Genomic DNA, 23,664 nt, shown 5'->3' with positions numbered 1-23,664 from the left:
AGAGGTCCCCAACCGCCGGTCCGCGGACCAGGACCGGGCCATTGGGGTTTTTCAGCCGGTCCGCGGGGAGAGGGGGCCCCTCCAGCCTCCAGCAGGGCCGCCATCAGGGCATGACTGCCTTGACTCCAGTATGGGGCCCGGCCGGTAGGAGCCCCCTCGGAGCCCCCCTCTTGTGCGTCTCTCTCCTCATGGGGCCCCCGGCCGCATGCTAAGCGCCGGGTCCGGGACATCTTAGCGCTGCGCTGCTGCGGCAGCACCTTCATGATTCCCCTGACTTCCGGTCATGTGACGGCGCCGTCACATGGCCGGAAGTCAGGAGAACCTGGTGTCAGCGATTTGGACGAGCGCCAGGATTCTGCAGGGATCGCATGGGGGTAAGTATAACAAGTTTTATTTTTTTTTAAATACAATTAACTAGGAGTGGGGGGAATGGGAGATGCACATGGGGGGAGGGGAGAGATGAGAGATGCACATGGGGGAGGGGAGAGATGAGAGATCCACATGGGGGGGAGGGGAGAGATGAGAGATGCACATGGGGGAGGGGAGAGATGAGAGATCCACATGGGGGGAGGGGAGAGATGAGAGATGCACATGGGGGAGGGGAGAGATGAGAGATCCACATGGGGGGGAGGGGAGAGATGAGAGATGCACATGGGAGGGAGGGGAGAGATGAGAGATGCACATGGGGGGAGGGGAGAGATGAGAGATGCACGGGGGGGAGGGGAGAGATGAGAGATGCACATGGGGGAGGGGAGAGATGAGAGATCCACATGGGGGGGAGGGGAGAGATGAGAGATGCACATGGGGGAGGGGAGAGATGAGAGATCCACATGGGGGGGAGGGGAGAGATGAGAGATGCACATGGGGGAGGGGAGAGATGAGAGATCCACATGGGGGGGAGGGGAGAGATGAGAGATCCACATGGGAGGGAGGGGAGAGATGAGAGATCCACATGGGAGGGAGGGGAGAGATGAGAGATGCACGGGGGGGTGAGAGATGCACTGGGGGGATGAGAGATGCACGGGGGGATGAGAGATGCACGGGGGGGGTGAGAGATGCACTGGGGGGATGAGAGATGCACTGGGGGGATGAGAGATGCACGGGGGGGTGAGAGATGCACGGGGGGTGGATGAGAGATGCACGGGGGGGTGAGAGATGCACGGGGGGTGGATGAGAGATGCACGGAGGGGATGAGAGATGCACGGGGGGTGGATGAGAGATGCACGGGGGGGTGAGAGATGCACGGGGGGGATGAGAGATGCACGGGGAGGATGAGAGATGCACGGGGGGGATGAGAGATGCACGGAGGGGATGAGAGATGCACGGGGGGGATGAGAGATGCACGGAGGGGATGAGAGATGCACGGGGGGTGGATGAGAGATGCACGGGGGGGTGAGAGATGCACGGGGGGTGGATGAGAGATGCACGGGGGTGGATGAGAGATGCACGGGGGGATGAGAGATGCACGGGGGGGTGAGAGATGCACGGAGGGGGATGAGAGATGCACGGGGGGTGAGCTGCACATGGGGGGTGAGAGATGCACATGGGGGGGGTTATGTTTACATAACTTTGTTGCCTTATGAAGGGCGGGGGAGGCCCCCAAAAATTTCTTGCACAGGGGCCCACTACAGTCTGTGTCCGCCCCTGGGATGAAGTAAATGCAGCTGAACAGCAGCTGTCAGGACAGCTGCCCTGTCCTGCTGCAGGGCGTGATGGGGCCTCAGTGATGCGGCTCCTGGCACAGCACATTATGTGGGGCTCCTGGCATAGCTCCTGGCGGGGACCTGGTCTACACTATATGATAAGTATGCACTAAACTCCAAATCCCTCCATTACCCCGCCCCCATATGACCAAAGCCCCGCCCACCCCACCCCCTCCTTGCTGGGCCATTGAAAAATGATCTTGCTTCAAGCCGGTCCCTGGTGCAAAAAAGGTTGGGGACCACTGGTCTAGGGTACTAAAGAGTTAATTTTAGCAACATTACTGGTGGTCTAGGGCAGTAAAGAGTTAATATCAGCAACATTACTGGTGGTCTAGGGCAGTAAAGAGTTAATTTTAGCAACATCACTGGTGGTCTAGGGCAGTAAAGAGTTAATATCAGCAACATTACTGGTGGTCTAGGGCAGTAAAGAGTTAATATCAGCAACATTACTGGTGGTCTGGGGCAGTAGAGAGTTAATATCAGCAACATTACTGGTGGTCTGGGGCAGTAAAGAGTTAATATCAGCAACATTACTGGTGGTCTGGGGCAGTAAAGAGTTAATTTTAGCAACATCACTGGTGGTCTAGGGCAGTAAAGAGTTAATTTTAGCAACATCACTGGTGGTCTAGGGCAGTAAAGAGTTAATATCAGCAACATTACTGGTGGTCTAGGGCAGTAAAGAGTTAATATCAGCAACATTACTGGTGGTCTGGGGCAGTAAAGAGTTAATATCAGCAACATTACTGGGGGTCTGGGGCAGTAAAGAGTTACATAGTTACATAGTTACATAGTTAGTAAAGCCGAATAAAGACTTGCGTCCATCAAGTTCGACCTGTTAGTTCTGTAATTGCTAAAGTTGATCCAGAGGAGGGCAAAAACCCCAAATGATTTGGCCAATCTTCACCTGAGGAAAAATTCCCTCCCGACTCTGAAACCAGCAGTCAGAATAAATCCCTGTATCAACCTACTATTTTATTCTATTTTTAAGTATATGCTGAAATCTGCCTGGTATCTAGAAATGCATCCAGTCCCCGCTTGAACTTGTGTAGTGAATCCGACATTACCGTCTCCTCACTCAGTGAATTCCATATTCTCACTGCTCTTACCGTAAAGAACCCCTTCCTATGCTGGTGCTGAAACCTTTTCTCTTCCAGTCTTAGTGAATGCCCTCTTGTTACCGTAATATCCCTCCTTTTGAACAAATCCCGGGCAAGATCTCTATACTGTCCCCTAACATATTTGTACACATTTATTATGTCCCCCCTCAACCTTCTCTTTTCCAGGCTGAATAGTCCTAGTTTTGCCAACCTCTCTGGGTATTGCAGTCCCTCCATTCCCTTTATTAATTTTGTTGCCCTCCTTTGTACCTTTTCAAGCTCATTTATATCCTTTCTATATATTGGGGCCCATAACCGAGCACAGTATTCCAAGTGTGGTCTGACCAGTGCTTTGTACAGTGGAAGAACAATGTTCTCATCCTTTGCAGCTATACCTCTTCTGATACATCCCATTACCCTGTTTGCCCTTACAGCAGCGGCCTGACTTTGGGCACTCCAATTTAGTTTGCTATCAATCAAGATGCCCAAGTCCTTCTCCATCTCTGAATTCCCCAATGATTTCCCATTCAGTGAGTACTGGTGACTTCCATTTTTCCTTCCCATATGTATGACCTTACATTTCTCCTCGTTAAACCTCATTTGCCATTTAATGTTCCACCTACCCAGCTTATCCAAATCCCTCTGTAGGTCTTCACTATCCTCTTTTGTATTAATTGTTTTACATAACTTTGTGTCATCTGCAAATATTGATATTTTACTATTTATCCCATTGACTATGTCGTTAATAAAGATATTAAATAACATTGGGCCTAGTACAGACCCCTGTGGTACCCCACTAGTGACGCTTACCCAATCTGAGTTTATTCCATTTATAACCACCCTCTGCCTTCTATCCTTTAGCCAGTTAGCTACCCACTTGCAGACATTTTCCCCCAGCCCCATCATTCTCATTTTGTATACCAACCTATTATGTGGCACGCTATCGAACGCTTTTGAGAAGTCGAGATACACGACATCCACTGGTTCCCCCTGATCTACTCGAGAGCTAACCTCCTCGTAGAAGTCAATCAGGTTTGTTTGGCAGGAGCGATTCCTCATGAATCCATGTTGGTTCGGGGTTAATAGATTATTAGCATCAAGATGCTCCATGATTGCCTCATTAATAAAGCCTTCAAAAATTTTGCCCACAACGGACGTCAGACTCACCGGCCGATAATTTCCGGCGTCACTTTTCGCTCCCTTTTTGAATATTGGCACTACATTCGCCTGTCGCCAATCAAGTGGTACAGACCCAGTCTCAACAGAGTCCTTAAATATAAGATATAACGGTCTGTCTATCACATTACTTAGTTCCCTTAGTACCCGTGGGTGTATGCCATCAGGTCCTGGTGATTTGTTTATTTTAATGTTACTGAGGCGTTTCTGTACCCCAGCTTGGGTTAGATTTGTCATACTTAGTGGAGGATTAAGCTTGTCACTTCTCATTTCTCCTGTTAGTTCTTTTTCCTTTGTGAAAGTTGACGAAAAAAATGTATTTAATAGATTAGCTTTATCCTCATCTTTCTCTATGATTTTGCCTTCATCACTTTTTATCGGTCCAATATTATTCGATTTAATCCTTTTACTATTTATATACGTAAAGAACAGTTTGGGATTTGATCTACTTTCCCTAGCAATACGTCTCTCTGTTTCCTCCTTCGCTATTTTTATTTGTTTTTTGCAGGTTCTCGTTTTTTCCTTGTAACACATTAGTGCCTCCTTACTGTTTTCCTGTTTTAATCTCTTGAATGCCTCTTTTTTGCTATTTAACGCCCCTTTTACGTTCTTGTTCAACCATATTGGTTTCCTCTTATTTCTGGCCCTTTTATTCCCATACGGTATATACCTCTCGCACTGAGTATTCAGAATTCTTTTGAAGGTTTCCCATTTACTATTCGTATTCCTTTGATTAAGAACTTTGTCCCAGTCAATAAGTTGAAGGCTTTCTTTCAGCTGATCAAACTTCGCCCTCCTAAAGTTTAATGTTTTTTTTGTTCCCTTATTGATAACCCTACTGAAGGGCATTTTGAAATTGATAATATTATGGTCGCTATTACCTAGGTGCCCCCCTATCTGTACCTCAGTTATTCTATCAGGCCTATTAGTCAATATTAAGTCCAACACGGCCTTCCCTCTCGTTGGTTCCTGCACTAGTTGGGAGAGATAATTATCCTTGATATTTGTCAAGAACCTTTTTCCTTTCTGAGATCTACAGGTTTCTGTTTCCCAGTCAATATCCGGGTAGTTGAAGTCCCCCATTACAATCACCTCATTATGTTTTGCTACTTTGTCTATTTGTCCTAATAGCAGTTTCTCATTCTCCTCTGTTATATTGGGTGGCTTATAGCAGACCCCCAGTAATATTTTATTATTATTTTTTGCCCCCTCTATCTCTACCCACATGGACTCGACCCCCTCTTCTCCCTCTCCTATATCTTCCCTTAGTCTGTTAATATCAGCAACATTACTGGTGGTCTGGGGCAGTAAAGAGTTAATATCAGCAACATTACTGGTGGTCTGGGGCAGTAGAGAGGTTAATGTAAGCATTCCTCATGGCAGATGGAAGGGAAAAGTCTCACTGTCAGTGTCCCTGGTGGTCTGGGGCAAAGGAAGAGATTGTGTCAAAGTCCCTGGTGGTGAAGAACAGTAATAACAGGTTAATTTGAGAATGATTTCTGGTCTTGGAAGGTGAGGGGGTTATTGTCTGCATTATTAGTGGTCTAAGACATCAAGGGGCTCTTTTAAGCATCCCTGGTGGTCTAGGGAAAGGTCAATTTGAGCATCTGTAGCAGTATAGGGCATAGAAGTGGTTAATATTAACATTGTTGGGGATCTGAGACATCAAGGAGGTCATTTAAGCATCCCTGGTGGTCTAGGGAAAGGAGGGGGTCACTGTCACTATCCCTGGTGGTCTAGAACAAAATAGGAGTTAAAGTCAAAATCGCTTCTTTTTTTTAACCAGTGAGTGACTACTCTATGATTTGGGGAGGGGGGTATACAGTGAGTAGATACCGGTAATATAAATGGCACATGGTAGGTGGGGAGCGCTGGTACAGGATTTGCATTGAGGCTGGGAATCTTTTAGCCGGATCCATCTCTTGCCGTAAATATGTCATTACTTGTTACCTGCTGTAAATGCCGCTGTTCTCCTGAATCCGGCGATGTTTTTCTTTTCTTCCTGCTCCTCTCCGTTCCTGAGATATGGCCCTATCTTCTTTTATATACATCTAACTCTTGTTAGGCAAGTGGGAGTGATCTTTTTTTTAAAAAACACCCCCAAGGGAAATTTCAGGGCCACGCCCAGTTGGCTAACAAGAGTAGATTTACTAACAGGGAGGGGGTCGTATCTCAGGAACGGAGAAGAGCAGGAAGAAGAGAAAAACATCGCCGGATTTGGGAGAACAGCGGCGTTTACACCAGGTAGAAAAAATATATATATTTATGGCAAGTGACAGGTCCCCTTTAATTTAACCCACTCAGAAGCTGAAGTGGCAGCCCATCCAGAGAGAGAGTGGCCAAATAATATTTAAAGGGGACGTTCACTACTGGACAAATTGTTATTAAATGCTACAGTGTCACATTTAAAATCATAAAAAAAAACATATTCTCCTCCCAGACCAACACTGAGCCAGGGCTCATGCTACATTGATACATCACATGAGCGCTGCAGCCTATCAGAGGGACTGATTGACTGCAGCCTTCACAGTTCAGACAGAGTTCCATCAGAGGACACTGATAGGCTGCAGCGTTTACGTGATTCAACATCGTCTGTAATTAGGAACTGATCAAACGGTGTCCGAAAGATGACGTCCTAATGATCTGACATAATCTGATGTCCAACGTATCAATAGCGCCACCACAGGGGAAAACGTGGCATTACACAGTTGCAAAAAAAAAAAAGAGCAGTCCATGCAACGTGTGGGTCCTCCAGAAAGAGAGAGAAAGGCAGAGGTTAAAAGACAAAAATCCAAAATAAGTCCCAAAATAGGTAGAATTTCCTAATGTATAGAAATGACCTTAAACCACAATTTCCCATTTTACTGACATACATTGTTCTGAACACACTTTGTTTTAAGAGTGAAGAAAGTGATGGAGATGAAGAATGCTATGACCTAATTGATGAGCACAAGTGAGTACTGAGTGTATACGGTATATACAGCTTTATATCATTGTAAGATATACTATACAGGGTATTATGCAGCCAGTATAAACAATAACTTAATTAATCTTTATAATGGCAGAGCTTTGCATTATTATCTATACCAAGTACTAAATCCCTTGCGAAAACATTGACATGAAGAATAACTTGTAATTACCGATGGTGACCACTAGAGGGAGCTCACTGCGCACTGAATATACATTGACCTGCATAACAGCATCGTATTCGGTGCACTCTTGAGCTCCCCCTAGTGGTGGATGATCATCTACATGGATTTTAAAGTTCACTATAAACCAAAACTTTACTGTGTATCAAGTTATAGCAAAGCGAGATAAAGCACGTCAGTATTCCATCTGTGTAGAGATGATGAGAGTTGCCCTTAATCGATGTGAGCTGTTCTTTCCAGCGCTCAGTACAGGAAAGAGCAAGAAGAGAAGAATGAGAAAAAGCGGAAGAAAGAATTGGAGCAAGCGAAGAAAGAACAAAAGAAGGAGCAAGAGATAAAAAAACGCTTCAAGGTGCGTCCTGACATCCCCTGAGCGTCGTCTACCTGTAGTCTGCACCCTGGAATAAGGTTTTGCTTTCTTATCTAAATAGATTTAACCCCTTCCTGACCAGGTAATTTCCCATTTTTCTGCTTTTGTTTTTTTCCCTCCCCTTCTTCAAAAAGTCATAACTTAATTTTTTTCCCTCCGCACAGCTGTGCGAGCGCCAATGTTTTTATGAATGACACCATTCACCATTATGTTTTAAATTTATACTTTTATAGATCGGACTTTTACCGATGCAGTGATATGAAAGATGTTTTTTTTATTAATTCTATAATTTTTGTACTAGGAAAGAAGAGGGCTGATTCACACTGGGCTTTTTATTTAATATTTTTTAATACTTTTACTTGATAGCTTGTACTACATACTGCAATACTGGAGCTGGGCTTCACAGGAATAACAGAAAGAAGCCCAGACAAAATGTTGCAGTATATATCATGAGCAAATAACTGGCTGTCATGTTAACGTATCATCAACTTGGGCGTAGGGAGCATTGGGCATGAGAACGGAGGCTCCACCAATAGGGGGAGCTCCCTGTATACAGAGATACATGATAAGATTCTGTCTGCAGCCACCACTAGGGGGAGCTCCCTGTATACAGAGATACATGATAAGATTCTGTCTGAAGTTACCACTAGGGGGAGCTCCCTGTACACAGAGATACATGATAAGATTCTGTCTGCAGCCACCACTAGGGGGAGCTCCCTGTATACTGAGATACATGATAAGATTCTGTCTGCAGCCACCACTAGGGGGAGCACCCTGTATACAGAGATACATGATAAGATTCTGTCTGCAGCCACCACTAGGGGGAGCTTCCTGTATACAGAGATACATGATAAGATCCTGACTACAGCCACCACTAGGGGGAGCTCCCTGTACACAGAGATACATGATAAGATTCTGTCTGAAGTTACCACTAGGGGGAGCTCCCTGTACACAGAGATACATATAAGATTCTGTTTGCAGCCACCACTAGGGGGAGCTCCCTGTATACAGAGATACATGATAAGATTCTGTTTGCAGCCACCACTAGGGGGAGCTCCCTGCATACAGAGATGCATGATAAGATTCTGTCTGCAGCCACCACTAGGGGGAGCTCCCTGTATACAGAGATTCATGATAAGATTCTGTCTGCAGCCACCACTAGGGGGAGCTCCCTGCATACAGAGATGCATGATAAGATCCTGTCTGCAGCCACCACTAGTGGGAGCTCCTGTATACAGAGATACATGATAAGATTCTGTCTGCAGCCACCACTAGGGGGAGCTCCCTGTATACAGAGATACATGATAAGACCCTGTCTGCAGCCACCACTAGTGGGAGCTCCCTGTATACAGAGATACATGATAAGATTCTGTCTGCAGCCACCACTAGGGGGAGCTCCCTGTATACAGAGATACATGATAAGACCCTGTCTGCAGTCACCACTAGGGGGAGCTCCCTGTATACAGAGATACATGATAAGATTCTGTCTGCAGCCACCACTAGGGGGAGCTCCCTGTATACAGAGATACATGATAAGATTCTGTCTGTATCCACCACTAGGGGGAGCTCCCTGTATACAGAGATACATGATAAGATTCTGTCTGCAGCCACCACTAGGGGGAGCTTCCTGTATACAGAGATACATGATAAGATTCTGTCTGCAGCCACCACTAGGGGGAGCTCCCTGTATACAGAGATACATGATAAGATTCTGTCTGCAGTCACCACTAGGGGGAGCACCCTGTATACAGAGATACATGATAAGATTCTGTCTGCAGCCACCACTAGGGGGAGCTCCCTGTATACAGAGATACATGATACATGTTCACAATGAATTGATTCATAAAATGCGGTGGTCATGGATGTTTGCTGATGGCTGTAATCCTTGTTTTATTTTGGTAGATCATACCAATGTGAGAATATGTTGCAGGTAAAATGCTGTTCTGCATTATTCAATGCCAGGCTGGAGCTATAAAGGTCCACTAATAGTTTTTCTATATAATATGTGTGGCCAATATGGCTTCCATCTCACAGCTCCTATACATGTTGTTAACCAGTTCTATGCTGCCTGTAACATGGGCTATTGGAGGAGAAGGATAAAATAAGAATTTTTGGGGGGCATACTTCACCTTTTTTGTACATGTCCGCTTTGTTCAGCTCTTACAATGCAGCGCCCCCTGCTGCCCTGTCTTTACAAGGTATGATGTCTTTACAAGGTTTGTGCAGCTTACAGATCAGTCTGATCCCATTGAGAACCTAATATATGACTGTATTATGTCTGACGTGAGTTGGGTTTAGCTATAATGGTGCAGATGGAGCAATCATTCCTGGGCCTCGCCCCCATAAGGAACATAATAATAGGGGGCGCTGTAATAAATTTAGCATTTTTTCCCAGGAGCTTCAAATCACCTTTCGAATCTGGTTCCCGCACAAGGGCCATTGACTCATGATATAACCTATGGGGTTGCATTTCGTCCTAGCACCTCACAGCTTCTCCCTGGTTTTCCTGCAGTTAACCGACAGGGTAGATGTCCTTCATCAGGCCAAGGCCAACATGGACTATAAAGGCGGCAAAAATGAACTCAGCTTCAAAAATGGAGATCAGATCGAAATCTTACGAGTTACTGATAATCCAGAAGGAAAGTGGCTCGGAAGGATGAAAGGAAATTGTGAGTATCCTCGCCTTCCTTCCCCATAATAAGGAAATAAGGAAATCACTTCCTTATTTCTTTCCACAATGCTCCCTCACTCTTTGCCTTCTTCCCTCTTTCCTATTTTTTCTCTTCATCTCACCGTCTCTGCTTTTCTCCCCTCCTTCACACCTTCTATCATTTTATTTCCCTCCTACTCATTAACTTTCATCTGACCTTCCGTCGTTATAATTCTTCCTTGCCTCACCGCTTTCTTTCCCAATGTAATTTGGAAATTTTTAAACTGCGTGGATTTGCTTCAATAAATATTTGCACTTTTGGAAGCTGGTTTCTTCACCTTTTTTTTTTTTTTTTTCACCGCTTTCTACCTCCCTAATTTCCTTTCATCCTTCCTCCTTACCCTCCTCTCTCATTTCCTATTCCTTTCTTCTCTCCTCAACTTTCACCCATTTCCTTTCAGCTATCCTTCCTCTTTCCTTTCCTACTCCATCTTTACTCATTTTCTTGCTTCTTTCCATGTAACCTGATTTTCCCTTTTTTCCGTTTTTCCTCCCTTTCTTCCTCTCTCTCTCCCTTGCTTTCACCCCTTCTGTCCTCTTCTTATCTTTATAAGTTTCTTTCACTCTTACTCATTTCCTTTCATTTTCTTTTCCCTCCTCATCTTATTTCCATTCCTTCCCTCTTTATTTCTTTATTGTTTCTTTTTTCTTTGTTTCTTCATTTCTTTCTTCTTTTCTCCTTTCATTCTTTGTCTCCCTTCTGTCCTTTTTTTCTTCTTTATCCTCCATCTTTCCTTACCTTACACTTTTATTCATTTCCTTTCGTCTTTCTTTCCTTCCCACTTTCTTCCTTTGTATTTTCCTCAATTATTTTCATTCTGCCTTCCTCTTAACTCCCTAGTTGTTTACTTATTCTTATTTTTCCTTCCTCTTTTAATAGCTTCCTTCCATGTTCCCTCCTTCCCTTTATGCCTTTACTACTTTTTTTTCTTTTTTTTCTTCCTTCTTCCTTTTCTTTCTTACTCCAAGTTTTATTTCTTCTTTTCTCCTTCCCTTTTCCCATCTTCCTGCCCTTCTTTTCTTGCTTATTTCCTTTCATTGTCCCTTATCTCCTATCCCTTCTTCCTTTTATTCTTCCTTCATCTCCCCTCACTTCCTTTTATCTTTCCTTCTCTATTTTCTTCCTTTTTTCTTTCTTCATCTCCCCTTCATTTCCTTCCATTTTGCATTCTCTGCCTTCTCCCCTTTTCTTCTTCATCTTCCCCTCATTTACTTCCATCTTCCCTTGTCTCCCTTCTTCCTTTTTTCTTCCTTCATCTCGCCCATATTTTCTTCCATCTTTCCTTCTTTCTCTATTTTTCCTTAATCACATCCTCATTTCCTTCCATCTTTCCTTCTCTCCCTTCTACCTTTTTTTCTTCCTTACCTCTCCCTCATTTCCTTCCATATTCCCTTCTTCCTCTATTCTTTCTTGATCAGACCCTCAGTTCCTTCCATCTTCCCCTCTCTCCCTTCTTTCTTTTTTCTTCCTTTATCTTTCCCTCATCCTTCCATATCCCCTTGTATCCCTTCTTCCTTTTTTTCTTCCTTCATCTCTCCCTCATTTCCTTCCATCTTCCCTTCTCTCCCTTCCTACTTTTTTCTTCCTTTATCTTTCCCCCATGTCTTTCCATCTTCCATTCTCTCCCCTTTTCCTTTTTTCTTACTTTATCTCACACTCATTTCCTTTAATCTTCCGTTCTCTCTCTTCTTCCTTTTTTCTCATCATTTCCTTCCATCTTCCCTTCTTTCTTCATCTCTCCCTATTGTCTCTACTTACTTCTTTCATCTCTCCCTAATTTCCTTCCATCGTCCCTTCTCACCCTTCTTCCTTCATCTCTCCCTTCTGTCTGTGCTTCCTTCTTCCATCTCACCGTCTTTTCCTTCCATCTTCCCTCCTCTCCCTTCTTCCTTTGCTTCCTTCTTCCATCTCTCCCTCTGTTCCTTCCATCTTCCCTTCTCTCCTTTCTTTCTTCATCTCTCCCTTCTGTCTTTACTTCCTTCTTTCATCTGTCCCTCTGTTCCTTCCATCTTCCCTTCTCTCCCTTCTCCCTTCACCTCTCCCTTCTGTCTTTGCTTCCTTTTTCCATCTCTCCCTCTTTTCCTTCCATCTTCCCTTCTTCCTTTGCTTCCTTCTTCCATCTCTCCCTCTGTTCCTTCCATCTTCCCTTCTCTCCTTTCTTTCTTCATCTCTCCCTTCTGTCTTCACTTCCTTCTTCCATCTCTCCCTCTGTTCCTTCCATCTTCCCTTCTGTCCTTTCTCCATTCACCTCTCCCTTCTTCCTTTGCTACCTTCTTCCATCTCTCCCTCTTTTCCTTCTATCTTCCCTTCTTCCTTCACCTCTCCCTTTGCTTCCTTCTTTCATCCCTCCCTTGTGCCTTTCTTTTCCTCGTTCCTCGCATCCTTTCCATTCTTCCTGTGTACACACCATGAGTCGTCCTTCCTCGCCCTGTGACATTGCGCACAGTCGTCTCCTCTCTGAGTTGATGTCTCTTTCATCTATAGAATAAAATATTCTGTATTTCAGACGGATATATAAAAACCGCAATGGTGAAAATAGATTATGACTCGCTGCCGAGGAAAAAGCCGCCGATGCACCTTCCTGTGAAAGTAGAGAGCGACCAGGATATTTATGATGACGTTGGGGATCAGGACTCCGTCAGCAAGTAGGGGGCGCAATTTATCTACTTTTCTCATGAGCATAAAACCATTTTTAATTGCCACCAGACATAAGTTAACCCCTTCCCCACATGTGACGGACATGTATGGAGATATATACATGGCAAGTGCCAGCTGTGTTATACAGGCGAAGCCTCATAGGAGATAAGCATTGTAGTATATAGCACAAGCGAGCAAATGATCATGGGTTAAAAAAAATAAATACAAATATTTTATAAAATAATTTAAAAAAAAACATAAAAATTTAAAGTCACCTCTTTATTTCGAAATAAAAGGAATAAAAATATTTGATAAAAGTCCGTAAAAGTCTAATCTATGAAAATATAAAATTGATTAACCCATATCGTATATGCCGTAAAGTAAAACATTTTAAAACGCCAGAATTACCCATTTTGGGTCACTGCATTTTCTCCCACCCTCCAAAAAAATAAAATAAAAAGTTATTAAAATGTCGTAAAACCCCAAAATATCACCAAGAAAAATGTCTGCTCGGCACTCAAAAAACAATCCCTCACACAGCCCCATCAAAGGAAAAAAAAATGATGACACAAACCAAAAGTGTTTTTATTTCTTTTTACAAAATTTTAACTACTAAAATAAACTTTAAAAAGTTTGGTGTCTCCAAAATCGTCCTGACCTGGAGAATTGTGTCACCAGGTCTTTATGAACTCCGAAAAAAAACAAAACCCAAAACCAATGGCGGAATCTTTTTTTTTTATCCTTTTATTTTTTACATTTTTCAGTACATTATACGGTAAAGTGAACGACGTCGTTCAAAACTACAACTCGTCCCGCAAAAGAAAAAACCCTCGTACGGCGATGGGGACGTAAAAATATTGCTTTTGGAAAAAGAGGAGGAACAAAGCAAAAGCATAAAAACAACAAAAAATAATGATAATAATTGGCCCGGTCAGCCCTTTCTTATCCTAGACTGCCAGATTTATGACAAATTAAAACCTTCATGACATTTAGCTTCCGTAGATCTGTTACCGCTAATGGGAAAGGTTAATAATGTCCCCTCCTGCGCCAAAATGATTGAATTTTGTAGTATTACTGAACACATCATCGGCCGCTCTACGGCATTATTGTGTGTTCACTGTGTGGCAGCTATTATCAGTAAAGTTCCTACTGTGGACTCCCAAGGGAGCGGGGGCCCTGGGCAATTGCCCAGTTTGCCTGCCCCTAACACTGCAACAGTTCATATGGACAATGTTACTTTTTTCATCATTATTAGTTATTTTTATAGCTTTACTATATCAATACTTTTTCTCATTTCAGTCACAGCGTCGGTGCAAATTCTTGTAAGTACTTTCCATATCTTTTCTACTTACGGGACGGCAATATCCCTTATATATCGATACTTACAGTCACGGGTATTTCCTTCAAGTTTCTTCCTTCTATACACATATTCTTTATTTCTCTAGATTTTCCGCCGCCGCCTGACGCAGATGATATCTATGATGGTGTTGACGATGACTCTCCAGACAGGTAGGGATCAGTACATTCTTCTGACTTTATAGGGGTCTTTACATCGGACCACTCTTTCCTATATGACTTAATCGTCTTTCTACTTTAAAAAGCACAGTGAAGATGGAAGCCCATCAAGGCAATACAAGTGGCTGCTTTTAAAGCCTCGCCTAGGGGTCCGGCTTCTAGGACCCCCCCATTATTACAGGGTATCACAAAAGTTGCATTGACTTGCAGGGTGGATAATAGAGGAAGGCAAACCCGTCAATGATTCACCCACACATAAAAGTAAATTGTAGGGGCTTCCAGCACTCAGTAGGGGGTCCCTATTAGTAAAGGGGCTGTCAGGTAGTGGCCATGCAACTATTTTATTACCCAAGCTTTAAGCAAAATTTTGCTCCCCAATAAATAATTTGGAGCTACCACACTGTGTCCAGGTGCTGATTTTTCTTTGGGTTGTGTTTGGCTGCACTGTAACCCATAAGATCCCCCCAAAAATATAATCTGGGATTATATACAGGGAGAATTATGATTTACTTAAAACGTGCGGAGATGCAATACTCTGAGTAGCCACTAGATAGGAGAGGGCGCTATACTAAAAAAATCCATGGGGATCTTACAAAGACTTGTAATTGTTCAAGGTCCCTGTGGTTGGATGCCTGCAAGTCAGACCTCTTCGATTTGCCTAGCAAAATGTAATCACTGGCAATAAATGGTAAACCCCATTAATCTCACCCGGTTTTGGGATTAGTGACTCTTTAAATCTTAGCTACCCGATATCTGTTAGTATACAGACGTCACATAATGTACAGCGTTTCCCATCACTGTCATTTTTCAGCCTTGTCCTGCAGCCTCTTATATATCATAATACCGTGGTGGAAGAGCCTAAAACAAGTCTGTGCAGCACAGAGAAGCAGTCTATAGTATGGCAGATAGATGTCAAAGTTCTACAACTTTCTAATAGACTTTGCCCCGATTCAATTTTCTTTTTTATGCCTTTTTTATTTGGATTTTGGACATTTTCTATTTTTCTTCGAGTTTAGTTTGCGCCAGAGATCTGTGCAGCTGCTGCTGATGTGTTTAGCTCACAGAGCATTGTCTGCACTGGATACATTGTAACAATCCAGCAGAGATCTGTGCAGCTGCTGCTGATGGTGTGTTTAGCTCACAGAGCGTTGTCTGCACTGGATACATTGTAACAATCCAGCAGAGATCTGTGCAGCTGCTGCTGATGGTGTGTTTAGCTCACAGAGCATTGTCTACACTGGATACATTGTAACAATCCAGCAGAGATCTGTGCAGCTGCAGCTGATGTGTTTAGCTCACAAAGCATTGTCTGCACTGGATACATTGTAACAATCCAGCAGAGATCTGTGCAGCTGCCGCTGATGTGTTTAGCTCACAGAGCATTGTCTGCACTGGATACATTGTAACAATCCAGCAGAGATCTGTGCAGCTGCTGCTGATGTGTTTCGCTCACAGAGCATTGTCTGCACTGGATACATTGTAACAATCCAGCAGAGATCTGTGCAGCTGCTGCTGATGTGTTTAGCTCACAGAGCATTGTCTGCACTGGATACATTGTAACAATCCAGCAGAGATGTGTGCAGCTGCTGCTGATGTGTTTAGCTCACAGAGCATTGTCTGCACTGGATACATTGTAACAATCCAGCAGAGATCTGTGCAGCTGCTGCTGATGTGTTTAGCTCACAGAGCACTGTCTACACTGGATACATTGTAACAATCCAGTAGAGATCTGTGCAGCTGCTGCTGATGTGTTTAGCTCACAGAGCATTCTCTGCACTGGATACATTGTAACAATCCAGCAGAGATCTGTGCAGCTGCTGCTGATGTGTTTAGCTCACAGAACATTGTCTAGACTGAATACATTGTAACAATCCAGCAGAGATCTGTGCAGCTGCTGCTGATGTGTTTAGCTCACAGAGCATTCTCTGCACTGGATACATTGTAACAATCCAGCAGAGATCTGTGCAGCTGCTGCTGATGTGTTTAGCTCACAGAACATTGTCTAGACTGAATACATTGTAACAATCCAGCAGAGATCTGTACAGCTGCTGCTGATGTGTTTCGCTCACAGAGCATTGTCTGCACTGGATACATTGTAACAATCCAGCAGAGATCTGTGCGGCTGCTGCTGATGTGTTTAGCTCACAGAGCATTGTCTGCACTGGATACATTGTAACAATCCAGCAGAGATCTGTGCAGCTGCTGCTGATGTGTTTCGCTCACAGAGCATTGTCTACACTGGATACATTGTAACAATCCAGCAGAGAGATCTGTGTAGCTGCTGCTGATGTGTTTTGCTCACAGAGCATTGTCTACACTGGATACATTGTAACAATCCAGCAGAGATCTGTGCAGCTGCTGCTGCTGTGTTTAGCTCAGAGAGCATTGTCTGCACTGGATACATTGTAACAATCCAGCAGAGATCTGTGCAGCTGCTGCTGATGTGTTTCGCTCACAGAGCATTGTCTACACTGGATACATTGTAACAAACCAGCAGAGATCTGTGCAGCTGCTGCTGATGTGTTTAGCTCACAGAGCATTGTCTGCACTGGATACATTGTAACAATCAGCAGAGATCTGTGCAGCTGCTGCTGATGTGTTTTGCTCACAGACCATTGTCTATACTGGATACATTGTAACAATCCAGCAGAGATCTGTGCAGCTGCTGCTGATGTGTTTAGCTCACAGAGCATTGTCTGCACTGGATACATTGTAACAATCCAGCAGAGATTTGTGCAGCTGCTGCTGATGTGTTTAGCACACAGAGCATTGTCTGCACTGGATATATTGTAACAATCCAGCAGAGATCTGTGCAGCTGCTGCTGATGTGTTTCGCTCACAGAGCATTGTCTGCACTGGATACATTGTAACAATCCAGCAGAGATCTGTGCCGCTGCTGCTGATGTGTTTCGCTCACAGAGCATTGTCTACACTGGATACATTGTAACAATCCAGCAGAGATCTGTGCAGCTGCTGCTGATGTGTTTAGCTCACAGAACATTGTCTAGACTGAATACATTGTAACAATCCAGCAGAGATCTGTGCAGCTGCTGCTGATGTGTTTCGCTCACAGAGCATTGTCTACACTGGATACATTGTAACAATCCAGCAGAGAGATCTGTGTAGCTGCTCCTGATGTGATTTGCTCGCAGAGCATTGTCTACACTGGATACATTGTAGCAATCCAGCAGAGATCTGTGCAGCTGCTGCTGATGTGTTTCGCTCACAGAGCATTGTCTGCACTGGATACATTGTAACAATCCAGCAGAGATCTGTGCAGCTGGTGCTGATGTGTTTAGCTCACAGAGCATTGTCTGCACTGGATACATTGTAACAATCCAGCAGAGATCTGTGCAGCTGCTGCTGATGTGTTTAGCTCAGAGAGCATTGTCTGCACTGGATACATTGTAACAATCCAGCAGAGATCTGTGCAGCTGCTGCTGATGTGTTTAGCTCACAGAGCATTGTCTACACTGGATACATTATAACAATCCAGCAGAGATCTGTGCAGCTGCTGCTGATGTGTTTCGCTCACAGAGCATAGTCTACACTGGATACATTGTAACAATCCAGCAGAGATCTGTGCAGCTGCTGCTGATGTGTTTGGCTCACATAGCGTTGTATACACTGGATACATTGTAACAATCCAGCAGAGATCTGTGCAGCTGCTGCTGATGTGTTTAGCTCACAGAGAATTGTCTGCGCTGGATACATTGTAACAATCCAGCAGAGATCTGTGCAGCTGCTGCTGATGTGTTTCGCTCACAGAGCATTGTCTGCACTGGATACATTGTAACAATCCAGCAGAGATCTGTGCAGCTGCTGCTGATGTGTTTAGCTCAGAGAGCATTGTCTGCACTGGATACATTGTAACAATCCAGCAGAGATCTGTGCAGCTGCTGCTAATGTGTTTAGCTCACAGAGCATTGTCTACACTGGATACATTGTAACAATCCAGCAGAGATCTGTGCAGCTGCTGCTGATGTGTTTAGCTCACAGAGCATTGTCTAGACTGACTACATTGTAACAATCCAGCAGAGATCTGTGCAGCTGCTGCTGATGTGTTTCGCTCACAGAGCATTGTCTACACTGGATACATTGTAACAATCCAGCAGAGATCTGTGCAGCTGCTGCTGATGTGTTTCGCTCACAGAGCATTGTCTACACTGGATACATTGTAACAATCAAGCAGAGATCTGTGCTGCTGCTGCTGATGTGTTTAGCTCACAGAGCATTGTCTGCACTGGATACATTGTAACAATCCAGCAGAGATCTGTGCAGCTGCTGCTGATGTGTTTAGCTCAGAGAGCATTGTCTGCACTGGATACATTGTAACAATCCAGCAGAGTCTGCACTGGATACATTGTAACAATCCAGCAGAGATCTGTGCAGCTGCTGCTGATGTGTTTCGCTCACAGAGCATTGTCTACACTGGATACATTGTAACAATCCAGCAGAGATCTGTGCAGCTGCTGCTGATGTGTTTAGCTCACAGAACATTGTCTAGACTGAATACATTGTAACAATCCAGTAGAGATCTGTGCAGCTGCTGCTGATGTGTTTCGCTCACAGAGCATTGTCTACACTGGATACATTGTAACAATCCAGCAGAGAGATCTGTGTAGCTGCTGCTGATGTGTTTTGCTCGCAGAGCATTGTCTACACTGGATACATTGTAGCAATCCAGCAGAGATCTGTGCAGCTGCTGCTGATGCGTTTAGCTCACAAAGCATTGTCTGCACTGGATACATTGTAACAATCCAGCAGAGATCTGTGCAGCTGCTGCTGATGTGTTTAGCTCAGAGAGCATTGTCTGCACTGGATACATTGTAACAATCCAGCAGAGATCTGTGCAGCTGCTGCTGATGTGTTTAGCTCACAAAGCATTGTCTGCACTGGATACATTGTAACAATCCAGCAGAGATCTGTGCAGCTTCTGCTGATGTGTTTAGCTCACAGAGCATTGTCTGCACTGGATACATTGTAACAATCCAGCAGAGATCTGTGCAGCTGCTGCTGATGTGTTTAGCTCAGAGAGCATTGTCTGCACTGGATACATTGTAACAATCCAGCAGAGATCTGTGCAGCTGCTGCTGATGTGTTTAGCTCACAGAGCATTGTCTACACTGGATACATTGTAACAATCCAGCAGAGATCTGTGCAGCTGCTGCTGATGTGTTTCGCTCACAGAGCATAGTCTACACTGGATACATTGTAACAATCCAGCAGAGATCTGTACAGCTGCTGCTGATGTGTTTAGCTCACAGAGCATTGTCTGCACTGGATACATTGTAACAATCCAGCAGAGATCTGTGCAGCTGCTGCTGATGTGTTTCGCTCACAGAGCATTGTCTGCACTGGATACATTGTAACAATCCAGCAGAGATCTGTGCAGCTGCTGCTGATGTGTTTAGCTCAGAGAGCATTGTCTGCACTGGATACATTGTAACAATCCAGCAGAGATCTGTGCAGCTGCTGCTGATGTGTTTAGCTCACAGAGCATTGTCTACACTGGATACATTGTAACAATCCAGCAGAGATCTGTGCAGCTGCTGCTGATGTGTTTAGCTCACAGAACATTGTCTAGACTGAATACATTGTAAGAATCCAGCAAAGATCTGTGCAGCTGCTGCTGATGTGTTTCGCTCACAGAGCATTGTCTACACTGGATACATTGTAACAATCCAGCAGAGAGATCTGTGTAGCTGCTGCTGATGTATTTTGCTCACAGAGCATGGTCTACACTGCATACATTGTAACAATCCAGCAGAGATCTGTGCAGCTGCTGCTGATGTGTTTAGCTCACAGAGCATTGTCTGCACTGGATACATTGTAACAATCCAGCAGAGATCTGTGCAGCTGCTGCTGATGTGTTTAGCTCACAGAGCATTGTCTACACTGGATATATTGTAACAATCCAGCAGAGATCTGTGCAGCTGCTGCTGAAGTGTTTAGCTCACAGAGCATTGTCTGCACTGGATACATTGTAACAATCCAGCAGAGATCTGTGCAGCTGCTGCTGATGTGTTTCGCTCACAGAGCATTGTCTACACTGGATACATTGTAACAATCCAGCAGAGAGATCTGTGTAGCTGCTGCTGATGTGTTTTGCTCACAGAGCATTGTCTACACTGGATACATTGTAACAATCCAGCAGAGATCTGTGCAGCTGCTGCTGATGTGTTTAGCTCAGAGAGCATTGTCTGCACTGGATACATTGTAACAATCCAGCAGAGATCTGTGCAGCTGCTGCTGATGTGTTTCGCTCACAGAGCATTGTTTAGACTGGATACATTGTAACAATCCAGCAGAGATCTGTGCAGCTGCTGCTGATGTGTTTAGCTCACAGAGCATTGTCTACACTGGATACATTGTAACAATCCAGCAGAGATCTCTGCAGCTGCTGCTGATGTGTTTAGCTCACAGAGCATTGTCTGCACTGGATACATTGTAACAATCCAGCCGAGATCTGTGCAGCTGCTGCTGATGTGTTTCGCTCACAGAGCATTGTCTGCACTGGATACATTGTAACAATCCAGCAGAGATCTGTGCAGCTGCTGCTGATGTGTTTAGCTCACAGAGCATTGTCTGCACTGGATACATTGTAACAATCCAGCAGAGATCTGTGCAGCTGCTGCTGATGTGTTTCGCTCACAGAGCATTGTCTGCACTGGATACATTGTAACAATCCAGCAGAGATCTGTGCAGCTGCTGCTGATGTGTTTCGCTCACAGAGCATTGTCTGCACTGGATACATTGTAACAATCCAGCAGAGATCTGTGCAGCAGCTGCTGAAGTGTTTAGCTCACAGAGCATTGTCTACACTGGATACATTGTAACAATCCAGCAGAGATCTGTGCAGCTGCTGCTGATGTGTTTAGCTCACAGAGCATTGTCTGCACTGGATACATTGTAACAATCAGCAGAGATCTGTGCAGCTGCTGCTGATGTGTTTCGCTCACAGAGCATTGTCTGCACTGGATACATTGTAACAATCCAGCAGAGATCTGTGCAGCTGCTGCTGATGTGTTTAGCTCACAGAGCATTGTCTACACTGGATACATTGTAACAATCCAGCAGAGATCTGTGCAGCTGCTGCTGATGTGTTTAGCTCACAGAGCATTGTCTGCACTGGATACATTGTAACAATCCAGCAGAGATCTGTGCAGCTGCTGCTGATGTGTTTAGCTCACAGAACATTGTCTAGACTGAATACATTGTAAGAATCCAGCAAAGATCTGTGCAGCTGCTGCTGATGTGTTTCGCTCACAGAGCATTGTCTACACTGGATACATTGTAACAATCCAGCAGAGATCTGTGCAGCTGCCGCTGATGTGTTTAGCTCACAGAGCATTGTCTGCACTGGATACATTGTAACAATCCAGCAGAGATCTGTGCAGCTGCTGCTGATGTGTTTCGCTCACAGAGCATTGTCTGCACTGGATACATTGTAACAATCCAGCAGAGATCTGTGCAGCTGCTGCTGATGTGTTTAGCTCACAGAGCATTGTCTGCACTGGATACATTGTAACAATCCAGCAGAGATGTGTGCAGCTGCTGCTGATGTGTTTAGCTCACAGAGCATTGTCTGCACTGGATACATTGTAACAATCCAGCAGAGATCTGTGCAGCTGCTGCTGATGTGTTTAGCTCACAGAGCACTGTCTACACTGGATACATTGTAACAATCCAGTAGAGATCTGTGCAGCTGCTGCTGATGTGTTTAGCTCACAGAGCATTCTCTGCACTGGATACATTGTAACAATCCAGCAGAGATCTGTGCAGCTGCTGCTGATGTGTTTAGCTCACAGAACATTGTCTAGACTGAATACATTGTAACAATCCAGCAGAGATCTGTGCAGCTGCTGCTGATGTGTTTAGCTCACAGAGCATTCTCTGCACTGGATACATTGTAACAATCCAGCAGAGATCTGTGCAGCTGCTGCTGATGTGTTTAGCTCACAGAACATTGTCTAGACTGAATACATTGTAACAATCCAGCAGAGATCTGTACAGCTGCTGCTGATGTGTTTCGCTCACAGAGCATTGTCTGCACTGGATACATTGTAACAATCCAGCAGAGATCTGTGCGGCTGCTGCTGATGTGTTTAGCTCACAGAGCATTGTCTGCACTGGATACATTGTAACAATCCAGCAGAGATCTGTGCAGCTGCTGCTGATGTGTTTCGCTCACAGAGCATTGTCTACACTGGATACATTGTAACAATCCAGCAGAGAGATCTGTGTAGCTGCTGCTGATGTGTTTTGCTCACAGAGCATTGTCTACACTGGATACATTGTAACAATCCAGCAGAGATCTGTGCAGCTGCTGCTGCTGTGTTTAGCTCAGAGAGCATTGTCTGCACTGGATACATTGTAACAATCCAGCAGAGATCTGTGCAGCTGCTGCTGATGTGTTTCGCTCACAGAGCATTGTCTACACTGGATACATTGTAACAAACCAGCAGAGATCTGTGCAGCTGCTGCTGATGTGTTTAGCTCACAGAGCATTGTCTGCACTGGATACATTGTAACAATCAGCAGAGATCTGTGCAGCTGCTGCTGATGTGTTTTGCTCACAGACCATTGTCTATACTGGATACATTGTAACAATCCAGCAGAGATCTGTGCAGCTGCTGCTGATGTGTTTAGCTCACAGAGCATTGTCTGCACTGGATACATTGTAACAATCCAGCAGAGATTTGTGCAGCTGCTGCTGATGTGTTTAGCACACAGAGCATTGTCTGCACTGGATATATTGTAACAATCCAGCAGAGATCTGTGCAGCTGCTGCTGATGTGTTTCGCTCACAGAGCATTGTCTGCACTGGATACATTGTAACAATCCAGCAGAGATCTGTGCCGCTGCTGCTGATGTGTTTCGCTCACAGAGCATTGTCTACACTGGATACATTGTAACAATCCAGCAGAGATCTGTGCAGCTGCTGCTGATGTGTTTAGCTCACAGAACATTGTCTAGACTGAATACATTGTAACAATCCAGCAGAGATCTGTGCAGCTGCTGCTGATGTGTTTCGCTCACAGAGCATTGTCTACACTGGATACATTGTAACAATCTAGCAGAGAGATCTGTGTAGCTGCTCCTGATGTGATTTGCTCGCAGAGCATTGTCTACACTGGATACATTGTAGCAATCCAGCAGAGATCTGTGCAGCTGCTGCTGATGTGTTTCGCTCACAGAGCATTGTCTGCACTGGATACATTGTAACAATCCAGCAGAGATCTGTGCAGCTGGTGCTGATGTGTTTAGCTCACAGAGCATTGTCTGCACTGGATACATTGTAAC

At 44.6% G+C, this 23,664-nt stretch overlaps 1 protein-coding gene across 4 annotated transcripts in view; it reads left to right on the top strand.

Annotated features, from left to right (window-relative positions):
* FYB1 (FYN binding protein 1) overlaps positions 1 to 23,664 on the top strand; it is a 268,086-nt gene that overhangs the window by 139,549 nt on the left and 104,873 nt on the right. For all 4 annotated transcript variants that reach the window (XM_073681940.1, XM_073681913.1, XM_073681921.1 and 1 more), the window contains 6 exons: positions 6,877 to 6,929; positions 7,366 to 7,477; positions 10,008 to 10,164; positions 12,713 to 12,851; positions 14,143 to 14,165; positions 14,289 to 14,352. In XM_073681940.1, the coding sequence (XP_073538041.1) occupies positions 6,877 to 6,929; positions 7,366 to 7,477; positions 10,008 to 10,164; positions 12,713 to 12,851; positions 14,143 to 14,165; positions 14,289 to 14,352 (548 nt within the window). The remainder of the gene's footprint in view (positions 1 to 6,876; positions 6,930 to 7,365; positions 7,478 to 10,007; positions 10,165 to 12,712; positions 12,852 to 14,142; positions 14,166 to 14,288; positions 14,353 to 23,664) is intronic.

This window comes from Phyllobates terribilis, unplaced genomic scaffold, assembly GCF_046119375.1.
Source record: "Phyllobates terribilis strain yellow unplaced genomic scaffold, ASM4611937v1 Scaffold_1__5_contigs__length_1240528914, whole genome shotgun sequence".
Lineage (NCBI taxonomy): Eukaryota > Metazoa > Chordata > Amphibia > Anura > Dendrobatidae > Phyllobates > Phyllobates terribilis.
Note: the sequence above shows the minus strand (reverse complement) of the source record. Positions and strands in the feature narration are given on the sequence as shown.